This window comes from Peromyscus maniculatus, chromosome 20, assembly GCF_049852395.1.
Source record: "Peromyscus maniculatus bairdii isolate BWxNUB_F1_BW_parent chromosome 20, HU_Pman_BW_mat_3.1, whole genome shotgun sequence".
In the NCBI taxonomy this organism is placed as follows: domain Eukaryota; kingdom Metazoa; phylum Chordata; class Mammalia; order Rodentia; family Cricetidae; genus Peromyscus; species Peromyscus maniculatus.
Genome location: NC_134871.1, coordinates 43205487 through 43228681, shown reverse-complemented (window position 1 = coordinate 43228681; position 23195 = coordinate 43205487). Strand labels below are relative to the sequence as shown.

The following is a 23195-nucleotide window of genomic DNA, read 5'->3' as shown; positions in this document are numbered from 1 at the left end:
CTGCCCTGGGGGGGGCGGGTGTCCCAGCCCTGGCTAACCTGACTGGTGAGGCCTCACGGGACCTTTCCTCCTAACAGAGTCGTGTCAACTGCATGTGGACACCAAACTAACTTTTGCCAGGCAGAACAGACAGCAGGGCACAGCAGGGACAGAATGTCAGCAACTGCCCTGCATGGACCGCACCACGGTGCTGCCGGCAGTGACGTCTGCTGTGCCTTCCGTTCGGGCACAGCTGGGTGTAAGAAGCTGCCCGCTCCCTGTACAACCTCATCCTTCACACACACACACACACTCACACACACACACACACCGCACAACTGAGAAAGTGGCCCTTATCGCTGACCTAAGGTGAAGAACGCTTCTCATCACAAGAGCAATATGGCCCACCACCTCTAGGGGAATCTGGGAGAAAAGACCACTGCCCTGTGGCCTGTGCTGAACCCCCGTGAGATGCTCCCTCCCACAGGCTCATTCGGGGGGGAGGGGTGGCTGCCACCGCAGGGACCCAACCCCACACCACTTGAATTCAGAAAAGCAAGCCATACCGACACTGCTAGATTCTCCAGCCAAAGCAAACAGCCAGGAATCCCAGCTTGGAATGACTCTTGCCCCCCTCCAGGGGAGTAGCCCTGCTTATCAAGAGGAATGTAAGAACCCACTCAGGAGCCTGACCCAAACCCCCAGCTGGCTGGAGGAAGACAGCCATGGCCCTATCTCCCACAGCCATGAAGGGCAAACTCCCCATATCCCCCTGACTTGGACTTTGGAACCTTTCTTTCTTTTTAAACATTATTTTTTAATGTGTTTTTATTTGTGTTTTATGCACATGGGTGTTTTGCCTGCAATGCATGCCTGTGTGAAAGTGCTGGATCCCCTGGAACTGAAGTTACAGACAGGTGTGAGCTGCCATGTGGGTGCTGGGAATTGAACGGGGTCCTCTAGAAGGAAGAGCAACCAGTGTTCTTAGCCCCTGAGCCATCTCTCCAGCTCAGACTTTGGAGTCTGAGACCAGGGCCAGGGAAGGCAGATGCCACAGTGCAGCCACCTCCTGACTTACCAGCAGGGGCATCCCCACCCACCCAAGGGATGGTTCGGAACCTCTGCACTGTGGAGAAGATCTCAGGGCTCTGAAAGGGCTGAATGTCTGTGAATTAGCCCTCTGGGGAGAAAGTCCACTGAGCCAACTCCAAAGAACCAGCACACAGTCAAGAAATGGGGCGGGGAGCTAAAACACCAGCAGAGCTGATGGAGGAGGTCACCCTCAAGACGAGCACCCTGAGTGTCACAGCAGAGGGAGCATCACCGTCTTGTCATTAGTGCCGATCTAGCTGGATGGAAGGAAGCACTTAACGATGTCCTACACGCATCTAGTGAATGTACGAATGCATGAATGAATGAATGATTGAGCTTAGAAAACCACAGCACAGGGCCCATGGGTAAAGGACATAGCCTTGGGAACGAACCTTCCTGGAACCTTCCTGGGTTTCCAATGTGCCCTGACTCCATAAGGCCATGATTCACAGTTAGACAAGATCTGAATAAAGACAAATCACCATTGTTTAAAAATATTTACAATGGGCAGAGTGGCGCACAACTTGAATCCCAGCACTCGGGAGACAGAGGCAGACGGATCTCTGTGAATTCGAGGCCAGCCAGAGCTATATGGTGAGACACTATCTCAAAACACCAAAAATAGGGCTGGAGAGATGGCTCAGAGGTTAAGAGCACTGACTGCTCTTCCAGAGGTCCTGAGTTCAATTCCCAGCAACCACATGGTGGCTCACTACCATCTGTAATGAGATCTGGCGCCCTCTTCTGTACACATAATAAATAATAAATAAATCTTTAAAAAAAAACAAAACACCAAAAATAAATAAACAAACAGACAAATAAAAATTCAAAAATGAGCCGGGCGTTGGTGGCGCACGCCTTTAATCCCAGCACTCGGGAGGCAGAGCCAGGCGGATCTCTGTGAGTTCGAGGCCAGCCTGGGCTACCAAGTGAGCTCCAGGAAAGGCGCAAAGCTACACAGAGAAACCCTGTCTCGAAAAACCAAAAAAAAAAAAAAATTCAAAAATGATGTCCAAATCCTAAGTATGAAAAATACCCATCACAATAACAAACTAGAGAAATGGCAAACACAGAATTGGAATATATGTGTGCTCAAACATAAACCATTTCACCAGCCTGGTCTCCAAAGCAAGTTCCAGGAAAGGCGCAAAGCTACACAGAGAAACCCTGTCTCAAAAAAAAAAAACAAAAAAACAAAACAAAACAAAAAAAAAAAAAACCATTTCCCATTACCTTTGAATGAAGGTCTGTGCCAGCACAAGGGGGACATCGGGTATATCTATGTCCTCGTCAGAGGACTTAGTGATACTTCCGTGGTCGATGTCTATCAGGACCAAACCGTCAGCTTCCTGGAAGGCAGAGGTCAATGTGAGAGTCTGAGTCTGCACACACCTTTAAAACCCTTTAAAAAAAAAATGTATTTGCTTTCACTGAGACAGTACCAGTGTTCAATCCCCCGGCCCAATGCAAACACCTCCTCGGAAGTGCAGGATGCCAGGAGTTCCGGCGGTGGGTGAATCTGATTAATTGTGGCTGGGTGTACTTTACTACAGAGTCAGTTCTGTTCACTCAGCATCCTTCACTGCTACCCATCTCCGAACTGCACGTGTCCCCGAACAGAAACTCTGTCCCTTTGGCCTGTGGCACCCTCCACTCTGCTTTGGGTCTCTATGAATTTGACCACTCTAAGGACCCCATGGGAGCAGGCTCACTCAGTGTGCATTGTCACTCAGCAGTGCCTTGGAGGATTGTCTGGGTGGCACCAGGGGTCAGAACCCCTTTCCTTGTGAAAAACGGAGTTCACATGTAGGTGGGCCACACGCCTTCTCTGAGTCATGTCGCCAAGACAGGTTGTCAAGTTTCCATCACCCCTGGGACAAATACTACACATAGTACTTCATGGCGCCTTGAAGGAACATTCCAGAACTCCACAAGTACACTCAATGCCCAGTGTATCATTCAGCTGTCTAGTCAGGTCTGCCACCAGAACCCAGAATACAAGGCTTAGTGACCTCAATATGGGGATGGAATTTCTGAGAAAAAAAAAAGCACATCAGGGAACTCTTCAAGTCTTATCTCTGAGGGTGGGTACTAGGCATGAGTAGCACTGGACCCCAAGACTCTCAAGTCTGCAGAAAGAGACAAGGACACTTAGAAGATACCACTCCTGCTCGGCCCTGACCCCTCCACCCTTGGGTGACATGTGAAACATGTGCAAACACAGAATGTTTTGGACCAAAGTCTGGCTCAGCAGACATGGGTGCCTGGCTAGGCACACACCATTAGCCTCTGTGCCAAGGCCAAGTGTGCACAAGACGTGGCCTGGTTATGAGACTATGGGGGTCGCTCAGCTCTTTTCTGATGATCTCATCCAGGAGAAGCATAACACCAAACAAACCAAAAATGCTGCTCTTGGAATCTTCCAGAACAAATAAATCACCAAGCAAGTTTCCTGCAAGATTCCTGACCGGAATCACTAAGTAAATATGTATGAAAAAATAATCTTCCTGCCGAAGGAGTCCAGACAAGATGGCCTTTCATGAGTGACATAAGAAGAAACACAATTTTAAACTTCATATTATGCCAATGTTTTTCTGGTCCACGAGGCACATCGGTTGAGGTTTTCTGCCCCTAACTCTCCTGAGGAGGTCCGAACGGCTTTTTCCTAAGCTATTTTTCCACACTGACTCACTGGTTTTGGCAAGAACGCACAAGCCTGCCCACCCGTCCGCCACAGAAGAAATGGGACAGCCTGCTGGGTGGGGTGGGGGTGGGGGATTTCCTTTGAACTTCTAGGAAATGGTGTGGAGGACAAGGAATCTGAAACAGCAGACGGCGGACCACCAGGGAGGGTGAGAAGAACTCGGTGTCCAGTGTCCAGTGTATTCCCTTCTCTGCTTCGGTCCACACATAGAGTGCTCAGAACAAAAAGTTAAATGCAGGGCATGGTATACAACCTGGGCTTCAACAGTGAGTTCTGAACCACCCTGAGCTATACAGCAAGCCTGTGTCTCAAACTAAGATGTTCTTTCTATCTATCTATCTATCTATCTATCTATCTATCTATCTATCTATCTACCTATCTATCTATCTCTCCAGCCCCTCCCCCCAATTTAAAATTAAAAGTCAGATGTGGTAATTTACTTTTTTGTTGTTGTTGTTATTTCGAGACAGGGTTTCTCTGTGTTGTCCTGGAACTTGCTCTGTAGACCAGGCTAGCCTCAAACTCAGAGATCCACCTGCCTCTGCCTCCTGTGTGCTGGAATTAAAGGTGTGTGCTACCACCACCGCCTGGCTGGTAATGCAGACCTTTAATCTCAGCACTCTACAGTAAGATAGGGATGGAGACAGGAGGATTACAGTGAGATGGAGGTGGAGACAGGAGGATTACAGTGAGATGGAGGTGGAGACAGGAGGATTACAGTGAGATGATGGAGACAGGAGGATTACCGTGAGATGATGGAGACAGGAAGATTACAGTGAGATGACAGAGACAGGAGGATTACAGTGAGATGATAGAGACAGGAGGATTACAGTGAGATGGAGGTGGAGACAGGAGGATTACAGTGAGATGATGGAGACAGGAGGATTACAGTGAGATGATGGAGACAGGAGGATTATAGTGAGATGGAGACAGGAGGATTACAGTGAGATGATGGAGACAGGAAGATTACAGTAAGATGGAGGTGGAGACAGGAGGATTACAGTGAGATGATGGAGACAGGAGGATTCCAGTGAGATGATGCAGACAGAAGGATTACAGTGAGATGGTGGAGACAGGAGGATTACCGTGAGATGGCACTGAAGACAAGAGAATCACACAGAAGCTCACTGGATTCACAACATAGAAGCAGAAACAAGACCCTGCGCGCGCGTGCGCGCACACACACACACACACACACACACACACACACACACAAATACGCTAGTCTCCCTGCCCCGTGGAACTACCAATGCACACATGAAAAGACGTGGATGCCATTAGTAACTGGAAATAAATGACCATCGGGCGGCACTGAGCTACCAGGCACACACCCGCTGGAGCACCAGGATCAGAGACAGGAACAAGAGTCACCAAGGGCAGGAGATAGGACTGCCTGCTGCGTTCTCAAGTCCAGCAGCTGCCTTGCAGAGGCTGCCAGTGTCTCAGATGGTTAGCCATAGAGCTGACTCAGTGGCTCTGCTCTGGGCTGTATCCCCGAGAGAAAGGAGACCTTCGTCCACACAAGAACCTTTGGACAACCATGTCCTCAGCAGCACTGCCATCACAACCAAAGGGGAAGTGATCCCAGTATCTGTCGACCGTTTCCAAGTCAACAGTTGTCCATCTACCCAGGATCCATGGCAGATCACAATCTAAACACGTACCATAGCCAAACACTGGGGTCCCCCATCCCTGCACTTGGGGGGCCGAGGCAGGAAGAATGCCAAGACTGCCCTGAGCTACAGTGAGTTCCAGGCCGACCTGGGCAACAGCGTGAGGCTCTGTCACAAACAAATAAACACCATCTCTACTCCGTGTCTCACTTGGTCCTCACTGTAGCAGCAAAATTGGCAAACTTCCTGTCCTTTGATGGCTCAGAGAGGAAGAAGTTAGCTATTTCAATAAGCGCAAGCCACACAGAGAGTGATCAGCCAGACCCACAGATGCCGCTAACACTGGGAGCAGCCCTCTGTACATACATGCCAAGTGTTAGCAAAGTGCAGTGGATGCATTTAAAACAACAAGGCAGAAAGCATGCTGCGGGGACAGGAGAGTGGCCATCTACAAGCCAGCCGTGGTGTGACAGGCTTGGAGCCCTGCCCGCAAGGACATGCCCCTGCCTCCCTTCACAGATGAGGAAAAAGGCCAAGGATGGGACTGATTGGCAGCAGAGGTTTGAGGTCACAGCCTTCCAGTGCCCGAATGTCTGTCCCCACAGATTGTCTATTGCAAGCCACGGGTCCTGCTCTGAACCTAAGTGGGCTGGGAGGCTAACACAAGACTCTGGTCTTTGAATTGCAGGGGTCTTGATATCAAACACACCCCGAGAGCAAGAGAGAGAGCAAATGAGAATGCACGGTGTGCGCACATGATCCAGGGGCATGAGACATGTGTGTCATCTGCGCACGCGTACGCATGCGCCCCGTGGGGCCCTGAACACAGAACGATGACGTGGTCCAGCACCGCGAGCATTTTCTTCCTTGGCTTTTCACTGCACAGGTTGCAGTGTGCAAGCGCTTTCAAATGCAGCTTCCCACCTGCCGCGCCATGGAGTCACGTGGCTTTATTCCGCACCCCAGACGCAGTTCTCTCCCTCACCTTTCTGACTTCTTCAAAGTGGTCCAGGTGACAGCCCATGAGGAAAGATGTGGGCGCCATGACGAAGTCCAACATCTGACCGGACAGGATGGGCACAAAGGTGTGCTGCCACTGCAGGGGGTGGAGGTAGACCACGAAGCACTCGGCGATGAGCGTCAGCAGGGCCCAGTCTGAGGAGAAGAACACGATGCGCTGTTCCGTCAAGATGCAGGTCAGGATCTAGGGGAGCGAGAACAGTGTTGGCTTCCGGTTGCTTCTGGCTGCTTTGGGCTGGACATGGGAAGCTCCTCCCCGCCCACGAGAGGTTGCTTTTAGTCTCATGCCCCACTCTGTTTACCAAAACCAAGGCCAAGGCTGCTTACAGACACGTGTGCTGCGGCAAGTGTCCGCTCTAGGCATAGGGCACAGATACTTTGAGCGCATGGGTTCCTGGTTTTATGCTTTTTGGCGGTTCTGGGGTTCACACTGAGAGCTTGAGGCAAGCGCCCCACCCCTGGATGCTGCACGGAAGCCATGGCCTGCACTGGAAAGTGCAGTTTTAATCCTGTCTAGCCAGCAGTGTTCCTGGCACCCACACACCTGCAACACCTTCTCAGGCCGGAAGCAGAGCAGGGGCAGGTGAAGGTCCAGGTCGATGATGGGGCTCTCGGGGTCCGCTCGAGAGGGAAAGACAACTTGCAGAGGCTTCATGTTAAATATCTATGAGGACCAAGAGCCACTGTTAATCCAGAGAGCTGTCTGCAACAGCAGTCAAAATCCCCCACATTTGGGCACCTTAGAAACCATTGTGAGAGCCAGGGTGCACACCTTTAATCCCAGCACTTGGGAGGCAGAGCCTGATCTACAGAGCAAGTTCTGGACAGTTACAAAGAGAAACCCTGTCTCAAAAACAAAACAAAACAAAATAAGCCAGAAGGTGGTGGCGCACGCCTTTAATCCCAGTACTCAGTAGGCAGAGGCAGGCGGATCTCTGTGAGTTCAAGGCCAGTCTATAGAGCTAGTTCCAGTAAGCCAAGGCTACACAAAGGAACCCTGTCTCGAAAAAGGAAGAGAAAGCAAGAGAGAGAGAGAGAGAGAGAGAGAGAGAGAGAGAAGAGCTGGCTGACTGAATTATGGGCAGGCAGGCCTCTGGCCACCAAAGCCCAGGCCTGGTTCCAATCGAGCCTCTGCCTCCTGACCTACCGAGATGAAAGAAGCCACTGCCACACGCTCTTACTGGCAGGAAAGCACCATGCCTTCCCAACCCCCCGGGGGGATGGGGACAGTCCCTGGAGCCCTCCCTCTCCTGTGGTGCTGCTTCATTTCATTTTATCCCAGCCATGAGAAGAGATACTAACCAGCTTCACCGGGGGCCCCTGAGAGCCTGCAAGAAACTAGCAATTTCTTGGGCTGGCACCCAGCTGGGGAAATACCTATCTGCTGTTTAAACAGTACAATGGCTCTTCTAAGAACAGAGGCCAGGAGGCTGGATACTTTTATCAGTGGGATGTACCAAAGAAAAGACAAAAAGTTAACTCCTGCACCTAACACCCAAGACAAATAAATGAAAAGAAAGCTTTAAACTCATATAAATAAAAAGGACTTCCTTAGACGGAAAGTTGGGCCTGTAGTTTCTGAAGAGTGAGAAATGATCTCGTGAGTTAATACTAAACTGGTCCATCACACATGGCCAGCTCTGCCGGTCACGGGCCCCTCAGCCAAACCCCAGTCCGAATAGCTGACTTTTTTCCTGTAGAGGTGAGTAGGCAAAACCCATTCGACTCCAGGAGAGCAATGTCTGGAGAGCAGGTTAAACATGGGTGACACCGGAAACAGCTTAAAACGTTTTGACTCAGCGCTCTTCAAGACACCAAAACTCAGCACAGTGCCAGGTCTCATTTACCAAGTGGAGCGGCCCAGGTGGTGGGCTGGGTATTAACGACAGTCTCGCAGCAAAATCTTTTATGTGATTGTCAACTTCAAAATCCTTACAGAGCTTCAGGTGAGTCAATAAACTGAAATTAAAAAAAAAAAAAGTCACAAAGTAAAACAACCGTCAGAGCGTCACTGTCCAAGATTGCCAACCTCAGCTATTTTGTTTTGGGGTGCTAATCATTTTTGTGGAAAAAAAAATAATAGCTAGAAAGTGCGTGTGTGACTGCATGCACGCTATGCTTCGGTGGAGAAGATTGGAAACATGAGACTTTGAACTCTGTGAGGGAGGTTCCAAAGTGTATTTTTTTTTGTTTTTATTTTTGTTTTCAAGACAGGGTTTCTCTGTGTAACAGAGCCTTGGTTGTCCTGGAGCTCGCTCTGTAGCCCAGGCTGGGCTTGATCTCACAGAGATCCACCTGCCTCTGCCTCCCGGGTGCTGGGACCAAAGGCGTGCGCATGCCACCACACCTACCTGGTGCAATCAGACTTTTAAAGTAAAACTTTAAAATGTAAGGGGTGGCCAGGTGTGGTACACATGACTGTGACCCCAGCACTCAGACTTGGGCAGGAAGAACCAGCCTAGGCTACATAGAGAGATCCTGTCTCAAAAAAACAAATACTGAGTCAAACAAGAAATAACAAAATAGGTAAGTGACAGCCTGGGGGCAGAGACCTGTCCCATGGGAACTGATTGAAAGGCAGGAGATCTTCGAAGTAGTCACATAGGATACAAGTGGGGAAAACTCTAAAGAAATGGCAGGACTTTCCCAATACCCCACTGCACCTCAAAAAAGTTGATTGTCATAACTACATGTAAAAGTGTAGTTGGTACCTGAGGAGACTTGTCACCTGTCAGTGACAAGTTGGCCCAAAGGAGGGAAATCTGACCCGGAGAGAAAGTGACCCTGCCTAAGGAACTACACAAGAGCCTGGAGGTCACGGCTCAGTGAAGACGTGTGGTGTCCTTAGGGCTAAGATATGGAGTCCATAGGGCTGAGTACCCATGGGGTCCCTCCTTGTCAGGAAAGACAGCCCACCGATCACAACCACAGTTCAAAGCGTTTCTGCTTATACATAAATACCAAATAATAACTACTCACAGGTCTTACGTCAAGACATAGAAAAAGCCAATATTCCATATTTGAATTTATTGTAAAAACATAATAACATCAAGGTAAATTTTTAAAGTTAAACTGCCTATAATCTACTGTCTCCAACACAAATGTATCCGTTCTGTTGAGACATGTCCCATGTATCATGCCTGTTGAGACATGTCACTCTGGTTGGTTAGTTGAGGCAGGGTCACCGGTAGCCCCTGCTGGCCTCAAACTTGCCAGTTAGTTAAGGATGACTCGAACTCCTGACCCTCCCTCCAGGAGGGCTGGGACGGCAGGGGTGGGGCCACCACACCCCACGCAGGGCACATCCACCACACCCCACGCTGCGCCTCCCCAGCTGCTCTCCACTTCTGACAGCGCAGCAGAGGCCACAGAAGGAGAGACCTCACAAAGCACGACGAGGACAGTGGACCTTCTGATGTCACATGTCTGCACTGGCACCCAGCAGGAGGGACTGCCACCACGTGATCAGTCAGCCGCTGAATTGGCACCGGGAACTGGCCCAGGGAGAATGAGAAAGCACGCCTTCCCGCTGTCTTCCCAGGCAGCACCTGCCCTAAGCCGTGAGCTTCTGTTAGTAATGGGTAAAAACCACCACGTGCTCTATAGAACAGAGCCTGAGAGATAGCAGAGCGGTCTATTTCCGAGAATAAAGAGCATCAGTGAGGAGGTGAAGAGGGACCAGCCTTTTTTTTTTTTTTTTAAGATTTATTTATTTATTATGTATGACTGCAGGCCAGAAGAGGGCACCAGGTCTCATTACAGATGGTTGTGAGCCACCATGCGGTTGCTGGGAATTGAACTCAGGACCTCTGGAAGAGCAGTCAGTGCTCTTAACCACTGAGCCATCTCTCCAGCCCGAAGGGCCAGTCTTAAGGCCCCTCATCACTCCCTGAGCTGGCAGACCTTTCCTTAAACATGCATTTCCTCATCTCAGTCCCTCACTAAGACCAACCAAGTCCTCTGTCTGTAAAGACACTGTCTATGGCAGACGCCAGACTGAACTGCGCCCAAGAGGCAGCTCTGTTTGAAAAGTGAACCACGATAACGCTGGAATTCAAATATGAATGCTGGGAATTCACACCGAGATTCCTGCTCAGCCAGCAGGCATTTGTCTCACTCTGTGACCTAAGTGTAGAGTCTAAAACAAGTGTCCCTTAAAAGACACCAAGTGCCATTTAGCCACTCAGTGACTCTGAGAATTGCTCTTCTGTCTCGGGAAGGAGATCATGCTGCCTGCCACCACCTGTCTTTAGTCAAATAGTAGCGTCAATCCCAGGACCATGACCTTTTTAAGTGTGGCCCAGGCTGGTCCCAGACTCTCTAAGTAGCTAAGGATTACATTTGATTTTCCTGCCTCTGCCTCTCCAGTGGTGGGACTGCAGGCATGCCCTACCAGCCTGGGTTTATGTAGATGCAACCAGGTCTTTGTGCATGCTAGGTAAACAATCTACCAACTGAGCTACATCCTAACCCTTGAACCGTGGTTTCTGAAGCTCCAAAGCATGGGGCTCTAAACCTGGCTCCTGCCTAGGGCGGGACCCCATCCCACCTCACAATGGCAGCCTTTGATGACAGGCATCCACTGAGTCCCACCAAATGCCTTCCTGGTCTTTCAGAAATGCCTTATGTCCTCAGAACTCCCACTCAATGGCAGCAGAGAGGACTATCGATGCCGCCAGGATTCGATCTATCTGTGAATGTCACTAAATCATCCAGCAAATGGCAGCCTGCTGATTCTCTTAGGTCATGAGGTCTAGAGTTCTCTTCATATGGAGTTCTCTTTTTATTCTTATTTTATTTTATTTATTATTTTATTGTTGCTGTTGTGGAAACAGGGTCCTACTCTGTAGCCCAGGGTGGCCTGGAATTTACTATGTGGAGCAGATTGGCCTCAAACTCAAGGCAATCCTCCTGCCTCAGCCTTCCAAGTACTGTGATTAAAGAAAGGCATGCACTGCCATACCCAGCTATGCCCTTTTAAAAAACAATAATCGGGAAGCAGAGACAGGTGGATCTCTGTGAGTTCAAGGCCAGCCTGGGCTACCAAGTGAGTTTCAGGAAAGGCGCAAAGCTACACAGAGAAATCCTGTCTCGAAAAAAATCAAAAAAAATAAAATAAAAAACAATAATCATAAAACTGAAGCCCTTAGTGGAGCCTTCCTCCTGCCATCCTGATTCCACATGTGTTGGTGGAAACCCCAGGCTTCCCACAGTGCTCCTGGGCCCAGCTGACCATGGCCCACCAGACCTAGCTCTTAATAACGACACTGACCCCCAGCTTACCAGGAGAGGCAGTCCTTGAGGGAGTTGTAGTACGGGAACCGGGACACCACGCACACCGCAAAGGGTACAAAGCGTCTCGCCGAGCTCACGCTGGGCTCCCAGTGGGTCTTGCCATTGTAGAAACAATATTCATCCTGGACAAAGGGCAGCAAGGACATGTCACCTCCTGTGCTGACATGTATACAGGCCTAGACAGCCAACAGTCAGCATCTCATACCGAAATGACATGGAAGGAAGGGTCTCCACCCGCTCCGGCCTTCCAGTCCATATAGATGGGCCCTGCAAAGGTCACGCTGTGCAGCACTGGATTTTCAAGAGCAAGGACCAAGGAGCCACCCCAGAGAACCCCAGCCTTGGGATGAACAGAGGCATACCACTAGAACACAAAGGCACACACAACACAGCTCTCGGTGACAAGAGTCCGTCACAAAAGGCCCAGCACTAGGCAGTTCCACATCCTGGAGTGTGCAGAAGACAGATCCAGAGACAGAAAGCAGCTGAGTGGTTGCTGGGCTGGGGGAGGGAGGCAGGCAGTGAGAACTGAGTGAGCATGAGCTGGGAGATGGAAAGTTCTGAAAGGTTGCATGCACTGGGAACACAATGTTGCAGAGTCACCCAACGGCTGAAAAAGTAACAGGTGTATTATTACACCACAATAAACAACAACAACAACAAAAAAGGCCCACCCCAAACCCAGAGGACAGCAACAGATCCACCTACATGCAGGGGTCGGTAGTACTGGGCGACCACACCATAGGTTCTGTTCCCACAGACATCCGTGAGGACCAGGAAATGGATGTAATCCTCTTTTGGTTCTGAAGCCACACACACGCCCCCTGCAGGCAGATCAGAAAAAAAGGGGAAGCCAGTTCAGGTGTCTGCTGTATGCAGCAGCCAAAGGCCTAGGGAACCCATGAGCCAATGTGGAGAGCACACTTCACCACCAGGAGTGTTGATGCTCAAGCACTATTCTGCTCTCAGGCCTGTTCTCTCCAGCCCTCTGCTTCCAAACTTCCCCAACCTGCAGCTTTTCACAGTCCCTCCACTACACACAGTGTAGCACAGCAGCATGGACACCATGCTTCTGGGCAGAGTAGATTAACCTGTGTCTGCTTCTCGGTTATGACTCCCGCAGCCAGGAAAGGGCAGCAGGCTTGAGTGGGAACCAGAGACAGAACCTGATCCAGCCCCTGGGCTGGGTATGCCACACCAGCCATTTAATGTTTCTTAAGGCCATCGGGGACATGAAGTCCAGACACAGAAAGCACTCTCATCGGCTGGCACTGGTGAGCTCAGAGATGAATGGCAACCTGTTCCTCTCGTTTTTTTAATAAACAGGAAGCAGGGGACAGAGAGGGAGGGGCAGGCACCCTCCGGGCTTCTCAAGCTTTAACTTCCCCAGACCAAAAATACGGACTTCCAGGTGCCACGAGCACATCTGTGATCCCAGAATTTGGGAGGCTGAGGCAGGAGGATTGAGAGTTTCAGCCAGTCTGGAATACAGAGCAAGATCTTGTCTCAAAAAAAACAATGACTTAAAAAAAAACAAAAAACAAAACCGAATCCCATTCTCCAACCCACTGTTGTCCCCAGCGTGGAGATCTCCGGAGCAGCACACTCAGGGAGGATACAGCCCAAGGACACCACAGGTTGCTATGGCAACATACCTGGGAAGCACAGCTGGGGCAGGGCAAGGAGGTCTACATCCCCTGGGATGGTGACATCCTCAGAATTGGGCCCCTTTGAGTCTCCAGGGTGGCTCTTCCAGGACTCCATCCTGGGTTTTTCTCTCTTCTTCCGGAAGGACCGCCTCCTGGCTTTGCCGAGGGTACAGCTGGCCCCGGCCACCTGGCCATCGTCTTTTGTGGTGAAAGGAGGTACGAAGACAGACAGAACTTCAGGGGCAAGAGAAGAGACGCTCTTCACTCCTCGTTTCTGGGGAATCTAAGAAAAGGAAGACAAGAGTCACTCCCTATGTGTGGCTGGGGAGCCGGCACCAAGGGGAGTTTAGATCCCCAGCACTCACCCATAATCCCAGAGTTCAAGAGGCAGAGACAGGGGATTCCTAGGGCAAACTGGCTAGCCAGATTAGATGAACTGGCGAGCTACAGTTTCAGTGAGAAACCCTGCCTCTATAGTGAGTAGCTGTTCTGTCTATGACCTTGAAGCATCACCCCTAGAGGCATCAGGTAACTGCTCCATCTACCTATGACCTTGAAGTATATGCCCCTGGGGAGTGGCCTTGTGGACCCTTAAGACCTGGGATGCATGTAGGCATAGCTCTCTGGATGCTGAGACAGACCAGGCGGAAAAACAGCATGGACCGTAGCTCGGCTTTCCAGGACCCTATGATAAATCTCCCATGCTGTCCTGTTTTTATCCCCTAAAAAATTCCTTGCCTTTTAAACAGACTCCATGGATTTCCCCACAAGATGCCTCAGTAACTAAAGTGGAAAAAAGTGATCAAGGAAGATACCCAATATCAACCTGTGACCTCCATACACACACACACACACACTCACACACACACACACATGTTAGCATAGCTAAATGCAAAAAGAAAAACTCACTGCATGTGTCCACCCACATTCATGACACATGTTCTAGGTGCGCATCCTGTTTGCATCTCTGATTCTCCTCCATGCACACAGGCTCCAGCAGAGGAACCCTATCCTTTCAGGTTCGGGTCAGCAGATGACTCTTTCCAGAACTTCCCAGGCCCTACATGTGCCCCACAGGCTGGGAATTCAGAAGCAACTTGTCCTGTTGGTACGAAGCACCACAGTTCAGAGCCAGGCGCTGTGACACTCAGGCACAAGTTCAAACACTGGCTCTGCCCTGAGCTGCTGGAAGCAAGCCTCTCCATCTGCATTCTCCTCTCCCAGCTGAGTGGAAGCACTCAGGCAAGCACAGGGGTCAAGTGCTCAGTCAGGGGGAAGCCCCCTGAGTACTCATGTGTGCCCTACCCAGAGTAGCGAGCGGGTAGACACTGAGAAGTTCTCAACTCTGTCATATGGCACCAACACCTGCATCTGTGTTATACTTGTCAGGGTCCCCTGGGACACTGCTCACATTATATCCAGTCCCTGACAATCTGGGCAGATAAGCACTTGCTTAATATGCAAAAGGCCTTGAGTTAGTTCCATCCAGCACTGTAAAGCTGGTATAGGACGTCAGGCATGGGTGGGGAACAGGAAATCACTGATGCCTTAGGGAGGGTACTGTCCCAAAAGCAATGAGATCGTGACCAGCAAAAAAAAAACAACCACAAGTCAATATTTAGTAAAAGTCAGAAGATCACCGGAGCATGGTGATCTGTGACCCCAACAACCTGAGAGGTGAAGCAAGGAGGACCTGAGTTCAAGGTCATTCTCAGCAACATATTGAGTTTAGGTCAGCTGAGCCTAAAAAAAAGTGGGATGGGTGGGCAAGATGGCTCAGCACGTAAAGGCATTTGCTACCAAGCCTGAGGACCTGAGAGACCGCCATCACCAGACCCACATGGTGGGAGGAGAGAGCAAGTTGCTACAAGTTGTCTTCTGACTTCCACACACATGGTATGGCACTAAAATGTCCCCACACATGGCACACACACACACACACACACACACACACACACACGAATTTTAAAGTGTGTCTGCGGGGATCAGAGGAAGGAATGAGAGCTCCTTCCATTCAAAGTTGTTCCGTGAGCAACATGTCCTGTCAGCAAAGAGAACTCACTGCCGTCACGTGCTGTCACGGATCTCTTCACCGTGACAGTAATTCCGGTGGGATTAAGGACCCAAAACACAACAGCTATGTCTCCAGTCATAGACGCAGAAAGCCTACTGCTTGAGCCCACAGGTCTGACGTTAGCTGAAAACACCACGCTCTACCTCTGCCTCCTTTAGAACCACAGGGACAGAGGGAAGCGTCCCTACACCAAGAATCATCTCCTTGTCAATCACAGTCACAGGAGCAAACCAAGTTTGCCGCAGGTAACACGGGAGACCGTGGACTCCCTTGACTCCAGCCTTCCTCTGCTCAGTGCTCCTGCCTGGCCCAGTCCAGGGCTCTCTTCCCAGATTGGAGTCCTAAGGCTGACTCCTGGAGCTCCCTCCATGTGACAATATATCTGCAGCAAAGGCAGACAGCTCCCAGGCTCTTGCTCCAGCTCAGACACTCCAGCTGCCTCCCTGAACACCCACTGGAGGATCAGGGGTCCCTTTCAGGTTCAAAGTTACACTTCTGGTTTCCAAAAAACCCCTATCTTCCACCTAAAATTTTTCTTTTCTCTCAGTTGTTAAAGAACAGCTTCTAGCCGGGCGGTGGTGGCGCACGCCTTTAATCCCAGCATGGGAGGCAGAGGCAGGCGGATCTTTGTGAGTTCAAGGCCAGCCTGGGCTACAGAGTGAGTTCCAGGAAAGGAGCAAAGCTATAACAGAGAAACCCTGTCTGGGGTGGGGGGGAGAGAACGGCTTCTATTAGGGATGAAGAAACAACCCAGCGAAGACACACCGAGAAAAGCAGAGAGAGGGACCTAGGAAAGCCGAAGCCCCACCTCCGATTTCTTTAGTGAGGATGGAAGAGTCTGGGTTTGAGGACGTAAGACTCCAACCTGTAGATAATGCATCGTCCTCTCGCCACGTGCAAACTCCACCTTGTCACAGGCCTGCGCAAGGCTCGCTGCCGCCCATGGCGTCACATCTGCAAACCAGCACCAGACAGCCTGTGTCTCAAAGTGGGTGCATGTGACCCACAAGCAAACCTTTCTCAGCTCTGCCTGAAGAGTGAAGACACCTCGCCCGCCTGGGACGAGACTGCTGCCACCAGTGTCAGCATCCAGACTCTTCGGAAGAGAGCTAGCTACTCCATCTAACAAACACACCAGGTTCCTGGAGGGAGGCAGAGTCCCTGCACACACCTCTGTCCCTGAACCACACTCAAGTGTCTGAAGTCACCATCCTTATCCCTTCCCATGTGCATATCACATGTGTACATGTGTCACAGTATTATGTGAGCAAAATGATAGCCTGTGCCCCAGGCTGACATACCCCAAGGTCATGCACAGCTTACCCTCTCACATCTTGAATCGGACGGCACCTCTGTGACTGGCTCTGCTGCTCTTCGATGGCCTGGCACTCTCTAACATCCTGCCCACTCCACCTCCTCACCGGAAAGACCTTCAGCCCTCCCCACACTCACCGGTTACCAGACAGGGGCCAGAGGGTGGGCTGTGGCAGACCTGTACCACCAGAGTACCTACAGGCTCTCCTCCTAGACCGCCCCCTCCAGATCACCACCTCCCACAGGATCTCCTTGCAGACCTCAACTTCTCGGTGTTTTGGGTTTCTCCGTCCCACCAGTGCTGTTCCTCCATCATCGAGGTTGTGAGGGTAGGAAAGTCGGAGAATGTGATACAGTTCTGTCTCCTCCTAACGGCACAAATAGCTCTCTGGTGGTGATGCTGTTCCTGGGTTTGCATTTCCGGCACCTGATAAACTCTGAGCCCCTCCCCCACCCCACCCCACCCCCAGTCAATCTGGATGGTCTTCACACCAAAGCCAATGCCTGGTGTCAACCTCTCTTCGGTCACTTTAAAATGGTGTACTCAAGGGTCTGGGAGAGACGGCTCAGCAGTCAAGCACACTGGCTGCTCTTCCAAAAGTCACATGTTCAATTCCCGGCACCCCATGGCAGCTCGGAACCATCTGTAACTCCAGTCCCAGGGGACCTGACACCCTCTTCAGTCTTCCTTGAACACTGTAATGTGTACACACACACACACACACACACACACGCACGCACGCACGCACGCACGCACGCACGCACGCACGCACGCACGCACGCATGCAGGCAAGACACCCGTAAACATGAATAGATCTGAAAAAACATTTAATAATGTGCTCGGCCAGGCATGGTTGCTGTCTTAGTCAGGGGTGCTATTGCTGTGATGAAACACCATGTCCAAGGGAAGGAAAGGGTCTATTTGGATTATGCTTCCACATCACAGCTCATCATCAAAGGAAGTCAGGACAGGAAATCAAACAGGGCAGGAACTTGGAGGCAAGAGCTGATGCAGGTCTATGGAGGGTGCTGCTCTCATGGCTTGTTCAACCTGCTTTCTTATAGAGCCCAGGCCCACCAGCCCAGGGATGGCACCACCTACAATGGGCTGGAACCACTCCATCAATCACTAATTAAGAAAATGCCCTATAGACTTGCTTACACCCAGATCTTATGGAGGCATTCTTCAATTGAGGTTCCCATTTCTCCAAACACTTTAGATTGTGCCAAGTTGACATTAAACTAGTCAACACAGTGGCTCACCCCTTTAATCCCAGGATCCAAGAGGCAGAGGCAGGGGGATCTCTGTAAGTTTGAGGCCAGCTTGGTCTGCGTGGCAAGTTCCAGGACAGCTAGAGTTACATGGTGAGACCCTGTCTCAAAACAAAAGAAAACAAACAAAACAAAACAAAAACAAACAAACAAAAAACAACCTAATGTCTTGGGGGCTGGAGAGATGGCTCAGTGGCTAAGAGCACTGACTGTTCTTCCAAGGACCCGGGTTCAATTCCCAGGAGCCACATGGCAGCTCACAAGTGTCTGTAGCTTTAAGATCTGACATCTTCGCACAGATATACATTCAGGCAAAACACCAAAGCAAGTAAGATAAAAATAAATTTTTTTTAAATCCTGTCTCAGCAGTCATTATTCATGGAAAACACTTTTGTCTTTCTGATGTGATTAAAAAGACAAGACGTTTTCCCATTAACAAGACATTTTACCATTCAAAACCGAAGCACTAGACGAGGAAGGCCTTTTCTGTAACTCCAGGCCTTTCTGCATCGCCTAGGGTACTTCCTTACATTCTTGACGCGTACATAGGCTTGGGACATGTTTTCATAACGCAGTTACCCAATTCAAACTGTTGCCTTGATGTTTAACTTTGTGGTGGGGCTCGTCAGCTTTCTTCACAGTTATATAGCATTAGCCAAGTGAGCATCCAATGATGCATCCACCAGCCCCTCTGAGGACATCCGGATCATTGTAAATATCCCATCGTACTGGGAGTAGGGGAGACGGCAAATGACAGAGTCATTGAAACAGCTGCACACATCTGGTTCCTCAGTTAGAATAAGTTCCACAGCCAGGCGATAGTGGCGCATGCCCTTAATCTCAGCACTCGGGAGGCAGAGGCAGGTGAATCTCTGAGTTCGAGGCCAGCCTGGTCTGCAGAGTGAGTTCCAGGACAGTCAGGGCTATACAGAGAAATCCTGTCTCAAAAACAAACAAACAAACAAACAAACAAAACCCAAGACTATATTCCTGCAAATGGAAGGCCCAACCATTAACCGTATACTGTATGTCTGCTCTTTGGTAATGTGTTGTAGCTGCCCTCGCTGCAAGGCTAAGAAGACAGGTACCACAGACTATGCCAACTGAGCCTAACCTCTGCCAGCCCAAAGTGAGCCAGACAGATGGTTATTTCCTGCATTCCCATTTATTAAACCTCTATCCAACGGTCATTTTTTTAAAAGCTAATTAAAAGGCAAAACCCAGACCCACCTTGCTCACTGAGTGACAGATTTATTCCTAAGTCCTGTCACACAGCAGTATTGCTGCTTCTCCCTGGAGGATTGGCTATCACTAGAGAAATCTGAGAAACTCACAGATGTTTTTTAATGTTCTGGAACTGGGCTATCCAACACAGTCACAGCAGGAGTCCACTGGGGTCAAAAGGAGTTAAAAGTGGGCTGGACAGATGCCTCCACAGTTAAGAGCACTGGCTGCTCTTGCCGAGAACCTAGGTTCAAATCCCAGCACCCACACGGCAGCTCACAACCAACTGTAACTCCAGTTCCAGGGGACCTGATGTTCTCTCTGGCCTCTGCAGGCACTGTACACATATACATGTATGTATGATGCACATACATACATACATACATACATGCAAGCAAAACACCAATACACATGAAATAAAGGGAAAAATTTAAGTGTTTTTTTTTAACAATTCAAATAAATAAATTAAATGTAAAATTCAGTGCACTGGCCATACTTCCAGGGTTGGGTGGCCACATGTGGCCAATGACTATAATATTGGACAGTGCAGATGGAGGACACTGTCATCATCCGGGAATTTTCCTCGGTACTGCTGCTCACAGAACAGGAAGCCACTCCACTGGAATGGTGCAGACGGCAGTGTGAGCACATCAAGCACCCTTGGGTGAGTTGACAAAGGATCCTCTCACATCCCAGCAACCAATAAAGGGCTCCATCCTGAGTCGGGGGTGGGGGAAATCAAAACTAACCACAGTGATTCACAGGGGGGACTGGTCAGCTCTGAAATATTTGGCAGGATTTCCAACAAAATGACTAGTCCTCACCCCCATCTAAGAAATATAACAGTTAGGGCACCCTCAAAGAAATAAGCAGGGCACTATGTCTCTTGACCTTAAACTGGGTATTTCTCATACCCCTTGTCTTCTGTCTTCATGTATCACCAAATACGAATACCCAGACTACAGATAAATAGTAACTTATTTTTCTAAGACAGGGTCTCTCATAGCCCAGGCTAGCTTCTGAACCTACTATGTAGCCAAGGCTAGCCTGAGCTCCTTCCTGATCCTCCTGCTTCTACTTTCCAAGTGCTAGGCCTGGGCCAGCAGGCCCTAAAGGCTTTTGTTTGTTTGTTTGTTTGTTTGTTTTGTTTTTGAAGACAGGATCTCACTGTATAGCTTAATCTGGACTACTTAGAACTCAACAGCAATCCTCCTGTCTCTGTCTCCCAAGCGTTAGGATTACAAGAGCAAGCCACCAGACCCAGCAAAGTGCCAATTTTTTTGTTTTGTTTTTGTTGTTTTGTTTTGTTTTTCAAGACAGGGTCTCTCTGTGTAGTCCTGGCTGTCCTGGAACTCACACTGTGGACCAGGCTGGCCTTGAACTCTCAGAGATCCTCCTGCCCCTGCCTCCTGAGTGCTGGGATTAAAGGCATGTGCCCCCACCACCCAGCTGTTAAATGCCAGTCTTAAAAAGCAAAATTAAAAATTATTTAAAGCCTTGGACATTCAAAAGAGAATTGCTGCAAAAATTAAACTAATAAAATCTGTCTGGCTAACTGTTAACACTGATGTTGATATAAAATGAAACTACCCCAAAGTTTAGCCTACCTCTCAACTCTCTTTCCCCCCCTCCCCAATCCTGGACTGTTTTTTGTTTTGTTTTGTTGTCTTCCTCTCTTTGAAATCCCTAGCAGAAGCAAGAGTACAGTAGAGTGAGGAAAAGTAAAATGAAACTTCCCCCTCTCACTTAACCTGGGGGATGCCACCACCTGCCTAATTCAGGAAAGTACCCTTGTGAATACCCGAGCTGACTCAGCCAGTTCTCAAAGGCATGCCTCACACTACATAGGCAAGAAGTACACTGCAAGACCCAGGAAGCAAAGACAAGGATGCCCAGAAGACCTCAAGTGAAACCAGGTAATTTCCGTACTAGGAAAAAGAAGGCAGTTCCGTCTGGTCAATTAAGAGACGGAAAGACGATGGCGCTGTACAGAGGACAAGCTGGCATTAGAAGGGACGGGGGAGTGAGAATTCTAAATCACTTATGTGGATTAACGCCACTTACTGGTCACACTGGCCTATGGACGAAACTGTCTAGGCTTTAACATTCATTTGGCTACTTTTTTTTTTTTTTGGTTTTTCGAGACAGGGTTTCTTTGTGTAGCTTTGCGCCTTTCCTGGAACTCACTTGGTAGACCAGGCTGGCCTCGAACTCACAGAGATCCACCTGGCTCTGCCTCCCGAGTGCTGGGATTAAAGGCGTGCGCCACCACCGCCCGGCTTTCATTTGGCTACTTTTACTAAGGTTTGACTTTTCTTGGTGACATCCATTTTGCCGCCACTATTCATTGTCTCTGGATAGACAACTGTCAATCAATAGGCATGCCTTTATGCTTTTCCATGTTGTCATGTGTAAACACTCAGAGGATTTATCCTGACACTTAACGGGACACTAGGGAAATCTCTGGAGAAAATGACAGTTCACAATCATGCTGGGTCAAAGGGAAAAGAGAGGCACCCATGGATTGGGAGAAAACATCCTGGCTTTCAGAATTAAGAAAATACAACATAAAAAAAAGGAGCACGAGGTGTTCAGAAGGCCCTGCCTTTCCAGAGACAGGGAGATAAGTCTACCTTTGGCTGCTGGATGCAGCTGGAGGGAAGGGAGGAGGGGCTGCCTAGCAAGTGAAGAAAACAGCTTTGCAACGAGCCAAAGTAAAAGCGGAATATTCAAAGCTGGTGGTTGAGTCTAACACCTGAAACCTCACTATTCAGTGTAGAGTACAGAATCCACTGCTTAGGAGGCATTGAAGCTCTGTGCGGTGAAGGGAATCGTTTAGTCGAAACTCGGAGAGGATCTTGTCTAGTTGACCGTGAACTCCTCGGGTCCCCTCTGGGTCAGCACCTCGCCCCAGATGGTGGCATCCTGAGGGCGAAGGGACGCTTCAACGCTTCAGTGCACAGAAGCATGTCTGCACCACCACAAACACTAGGTACAAATCCGGCTGGTCCCCGCCTCGAGAGGCGGGTGGGCGCGGAGGGAGGGGAAGATAGCTAGTTGCCTCTCTTCCCCCGGCCTGAGCTAGCGCTCACCCCCTACAGCTGGGACTCGACCCCAAGGCTTCGGCGCCACAAGAGTGCGCAGCCACCACCGAAGCCAGCCCCGCACGCACCCGGCCGGCGCGGCTCCGACCTCCACCCTGCCTCAGTTTCCCCTCCCGCCCCTTACCTGCTCCAAGCCGCGGAGGCTGTCCTGAGAGGCGCCCAGCAACGCGCACAGCTCCAGCAGCCCCGAGGGCAGCGACAGGTGTCGCGCCGTGGGCTCCGCCATAACCTCCCCGCCACCGGCCCGTCGCACTGCGCTCCGAGCCTTTGGCTGCCCGTCCCCGACCCCGACTCTGATGGCGTCCGCGCCGGCAACCCAGACCCCAACAGAGAGCCTCTGCAGTCGGGTCGAGCCAAAGCCCGCCCGAGCCTCCGCGCCTCCCTTAGGCTGGTTGCCAGCGAGCAGCGTCCGCGGAGCGGGGCGGGACCTAGAGGGAAGGGGGCGGGCCCATGGGGAAAGGGAGCGTGGTCTGTGGGAGCTGTGTGGGCGGGGTCTTAGAGGGGCGGGGCCTGTATAGCAGGAGTGAGCCTGGCCTGTGATTTGGCAGGGGCGGGACTTCGCTGGGGGCGTGTCCTGGGTGGGTGGGGCCTCTTCTAGGGCCGGTCCGTCTCTGCCTGGGCTTCTGGCGCAGTCATTTCCTAAGCAGACCCGCGGGTCCGGCGCGTGCGCAGCCCCTGGGCCGGCTCGGTCCCTCCTCCTGTCCCCCGGAACACAGGAAGGAATGGGCGGTGTCCTCAGGTGCCCGTCCACGTCATCCAGCCCCCGAGGCTTTTCTCCAGCGATCCAGGCCCACCCTGCAACGAGTAAGGGACAAAGGGCTGATCTCCCGCCACCTCCAGGAAGCTCTCCTGTGC

The 23195-nt window shown here is 50.5% G+C and overlaps 1 protein-coding gene across 2 annotated transcripts in view; it reads right to left on the bottom strand.

Annotated features, from left to right (window-relative positions):
* Dennd3 (DENN domain containing 3) overlaps positions 1–22752 on the bottom strand; it is a 52788-nt gene extending 30036 nt beyond the window's left edge. Inside the window, exons 1-8 of one of the 2 annotated variants that reach the window (XR_006066149.2) lie at positions 22465–22703; positions 13359–13635; positions 12412–12527; positions 11692–11825; positions 8256–8367; positions 6953–7072; positions 6374–6592; positions 2305–2420 (exon numbers count right to left, since the gene is read on the bottom strand). Coding sequence is in view for 1 of the 2 variants with exons in the window: in XM_006989200.4 (XP_006989262.1) it covers positions 2305–2420; positions 6374–6592; positions 6953–7072; positions 8256–8367; positions 11692–11825; positions 12412–12527; positions 13359–13635; positions 22465–22566 (1196 nt within the window). In the remaining variant the exon portion in view is untranslated. Of the gene's footprint in view, positions 1–2304; positions 2421–6373; positions 6593–6952; positions 7073–8255; positions 8368–11691; positions 11826–12411; positions 12528–13358; positions 13636–22464 lie in introns of both variants that reach the window. The other variant, XM_006989200.4, reaches the window with a different exon arrangement.
* Between the last annotated feature and the right edge of the window lie 443 nt (positions 22753–23195).